This window comes from Nicotiana attenuata, unplaced genomic scaffold, assembly GCF_001879085.1.
Source record: "Nicotiana attenuata strain UT unplaced genomic scaffold, NIATTr2, whole genome shotgun sequence".
Taxonomy (NCBI): Eukaryota; Viridiplantae; Streptophyta; class Magnoliopsida; order Solanales; family Solanaceae; genus Nicotiana; species Nicotiana attenuata.
Genome location: NW_017675832.1, coordinates 41,636 through 45,839, shown reverse-complemented (window position 1 = coordinate 45,839; position 4,204 = coordinate 41,636). Strand labels below are relative to the sequence as shown.

Below are 4,204 nucleotides of genomic sequence, written 5' to 3'. Positions count from 1 at the left end.
CGTTTGGGATTCTGAGATTGTGAATAGATCCGTATGGTGATTCCAGAGTTGGGGGCACGATCGGAAGTGAATTCAGAGGTCCGTGGGTCATTTTTGAACCATTTGGCTAAAGATAGAAATTTTAATGTTTTTGAGAAGTTTGACCGGAGGTGGACTTTTTGATATCGGGGTCGGAATCCAATTCCGAAAGCTGGAGTAGGTCCGTAATGTCGAATATGACTTGTGTGAAAAATTTGAGGTCAATCGGACGTGATTTGATAGGTTTAAACATCGGAAGTAGAAGTTTGAAATTTCGAAGTTCATAAAGCTTGAATCGGGGTGTGATTCATGGTTTTAGCGTTGTTTGATATGATTTGAGGCCTCGAGCAAGTCCGTAATGTGTTTTGGGATTAGTTGGTAGGTTTGGTTGAGGTCCCGGGGGCCTCGGGTGGATTCCGGGTGGCTAACGGATCGAATTCGGAGTTTGAAGAAGGGCTGGAGCTGCTGCTTCTGGTATTTCCGCTTCTGCGGATTTGGGACCGCAGAAGCGGCCCCGCAGAAGCGAGGAAGAAGCCGCAGAAGCGGTTGGATTGAAGCAGCCCAGGACCGCAGAAGCGGCCCTAGATCTGCAAAAGCGGAACCGCAGAAGCGGTGGGCCGTCCGCAGAAGCAAAAATTGGGCTGGAGCCCAGTGTCCGCATAAGCGGCGTTTTGTCCGCAAAAGCGGGACCGCGGAAGCGAAAATATTTTCGCAGAAGCGGAAATTGCTGAGGCAGTGAGGGTGTTTTAAAAATCGGATCTTGGCCATTTTTCTCATATTTTTCATAGCTTGGGCGATTTTTGGGGAGCTTCAAGAGAGGGTTTTTCGTCATCAATGATAAGGTAAGTTATCCCCACCTATTATGAGTTAAATACATCAATTATGTAAGGATTTGAGCATGAAATTGGTTGAAATTTGGGGGTTTTGGTAGAAAGACCTAGAAATTATATTCTTGGAATTTAACCACGATTTTGAGTATGGAATTTAGTGAAAATTATATATTTGAGTTCCTAAGGTCATGGGTAATCTTTATCTTCGAAAAATTTCGGATTCCGGGCATGTGGGCCCGAGAGCGTTTTGGGCAACTTTTCGATCGGAGTTAGGAATTTCTATAAATTAGATTGTAATGATTAATGGAGCATATATTAATGGATTTGCATAACCGTTGGCTAGTTTTGGAGCGTGGTGCATCAACTAGAGTCTTCGGAAGGGCGTGGAATGCCGGTTATGGACCTTCAGAGCGAGGTGAGTCTCCTTTCTAACCTTGTAAGAGGGAATTGTCCCCATAGGTGAAATAATTGATTATGTGCTCCTATTTGCGGGGGCTACTTACGCACGAGGTGACGAGAGTCCGTGCGTAGCTACTATTATGCTATTGTCCGGGTAGTTAGGGCCCAAAAACATGTTATACTTGGATTATTTATGAACCCATTGATAGCTTGAATTGCTTGAATCACCTTGGATTAGTAAATGAATTTAAAAGGAGATTAAATATCATTTTTCCTGAATTGTTAAAAAGAGAAATTGTTTTATTTGGGTAAATATTCCCGATAAGTTCTTAATTGACTGATTGAGCATGTATCTCTATGTGTACCGGCGTCGCATGCATGATTCGCGAGCAGGGCATGTGTTTATTTATGGAACGGGCCGAACGCCTTGGCAGATTAAATAGATGCATCTATGGTTCGCGCCGTTCGACCCTCGGCAGTGCACAGTTTACCTTTCTGTTGGAGCGGGCCGTCGACCTCGGCATGATTTGCGCATGATATATATATTGTTGCCTGAGAATTTTAAATGTTGATATTGCCTTTCATGGCTTGATATAAATTGATAAGATAATGAAAAGTAAATCTTGAAAATCCTCTATTATTTGTTAAAGGTGTTTACCTGTTTTCTGGCTTCGTGAATTAGAACTGCTATATAGATCCATGATCTCCTCACATTTTTAGTATATTGTCAATTGACCTCTAGTAAGTCTCGAAGTTGACCATCTCGCCTTTACTTCTTCGAGATTAGACGGGATACTCATTGAGTACACGTTGTTTACGTACTCATACTACACTTTTGTGCATTTTTGTTGTACAGGTATATTTATCTCTAGCAGCCCACTGGGCATAGCAGCACAGATGATTCGGGGACTAGGTGAGTTGCATTATTCGAGGCGGCCCGCAGCTAGTAAAGTCCTTTCCAGTAAATTGTATTTTCTTTCTGTCCACTGTATTCCGGACGGATGTTGTATTGTATTTTATTTCCTTATCAGTAGATGCTCATGCACTTGTGACACACGGTTCTGGGATGGTTTTTAAATATTTTTGTATTGATTGCTAGTATTTAATTTGAATTGAAGCAGTTATCTTTTTACTTATGAAATTTAAAGGAAAATCTTGGTTTCCAAAATTGTTAAAATTGGAGTTTAATTAAGTATTTGGTTGGCTTGCCTGACAGCGGTGTCCGGCGCTATCACGACCCTTAATGGATTTTGGGTCGTGACAATAAATGTCCTGCTTTACTGTCTCCCAATGCTTGGTAAAGAATTCTATAGGGTAACCATCAACTCCAAGGGCTTTGTCCTTGGGCATCTCCCTTACTGCTTCATCCACCTCATCATGTGTTAGCTCCTTTATTAGTTCCTACTGATGCTGTATTGTGAGACAATCTCCTGCTTTAATGATTCTGGTATTTGGACATGGCATTAACCCATTGACTTTCCCCATTAGCTGAGTGAAAAAGTTGGTAAACTCTTTTTCCACAGCTTTTGGATCAGTGATCTTTGCTCCCATGTCATTATACACAGTGGTGATAGTATTCTTGCTGGCCCTAATTTCATCTATGCATAGAAGTACTTAGAATTTGAATCACCATAATCAATCCATGTTACTCTAGACTTCTGCCTCAGTATCCTTTCCTCTATAGTACTCCATTTCTCCAATTCATTCATAGTCTGTTTCTCCTGTTCTATCAACATCTGATTAAAAGGATCAAGGGTCAAATTAGCTTGAGTGCATCCCAATCTCTGCCTTATTTGAGTCAATCTTTGCTCATAACTTTCCATCTCCTTATTCAGTCCTTTGGCCTCATCTTTTAGTTTGTGTAGCTTCTGCCATATAGTAGTCATAGGATCTTGCTCATCTTGTTGTTGCCATACTCTATCCACCATAGCCCTAAAGTCCTTATGCTCCATTGTTACCATGTATAACTTGAATGGCTTGGGATGAATAGTTCTTCTTTTCCATATTTGAACAATAATTGGAGAGTGGTCAGAAACTCCATGTTCTAGAAAGTCAGCTTCCAAATGCCCATAGTTTTTAGTCCAGCTGAAATTGCCAAAAGCCCAGTAAATCTTACTGTATACTCTATCATTTGCATTCTGCTTGTTGCACCATGTATAAAAACATCCCTTTGTTCTTAATGGGGCTAGCTGCATATTGTCAATACATTGCTTGAAATCCTGTACCTCACTTGCTGTCACTGGTTGTCCTAACCTATCATCTGTGGTTAAGACATTATTGAAATCTCCACTTCTGAGCCAAGGCACTTGGATTTGCCCCTCTACCAGCTGCAAATCATGCCATAGAATTACCCTTTCCTGCACCTTGTTCCTAGCATAGACAACTGTCAACATGATCTGGGAACTGGTTACTGGATCTTCCACTGAGCAGTGAATGAATTGCTCATGAATGTGGACTATCTTTACAATCAAGATTGTCTTCCATAACAACCAAATTCTTCCATTTATAGCTTTAGTATAATTACAGCAATATCCCCAATCTTTGGCTACCTTATTCACTATATTATTTGCCTTATTTTTCTTTACTCTAGTTTCTAGACGTCCAAGAATGTCTACTTTATTCTTTTGCAGAAAGAGTCTTAACTCCTTCTGTTTATAGGGCTTATTCAACCCCCTTATATTCCAGGCGCTTATGATCATGGTGGCTTTTGGATAGGTTCAGTAGCAATCCCATCTCCTTGTGCAGAACTCTGCCCACACTCTCCCAGTATTGTGAACCTGTTAGTAGTGCTAGCTTCTACAATATGAGTCTTGCTGCATTGCAACTGGACTATGTTGCACCCTACTTTCTTCATTCCTGCTTATCACCTGCATCATTTGAGTAGAGCCATTCACAGATACTGTCTTCTGATTACCCTTTTCTGTCTCAGTTTATGGGTGCTCTACATCATCCCCCTC

The 4,204-nt window shown here is 41.1% G+C and overlaps 1 protein-coding gene across 1 annotated transcript; it reads right to left on the bottom strand.

Moving 5' to 3' along the window:
- Positions 1-2,845: 2,845 nt before the first annotated feature.
- Positions 2,846-3,946, bottom strand: LOC109220492. Its single transcript, XM_019384960.1, has one exon. It carries the CDS (start codon positions 3,944-3,946, stop codon positions 2,846-2,848), a length of 1,101 nt encoding a protein of 366 aa, XP_019240505.1.
- Between the last annotated feature and the right edge of the window lie 258 nt (positions 3,947-4,204).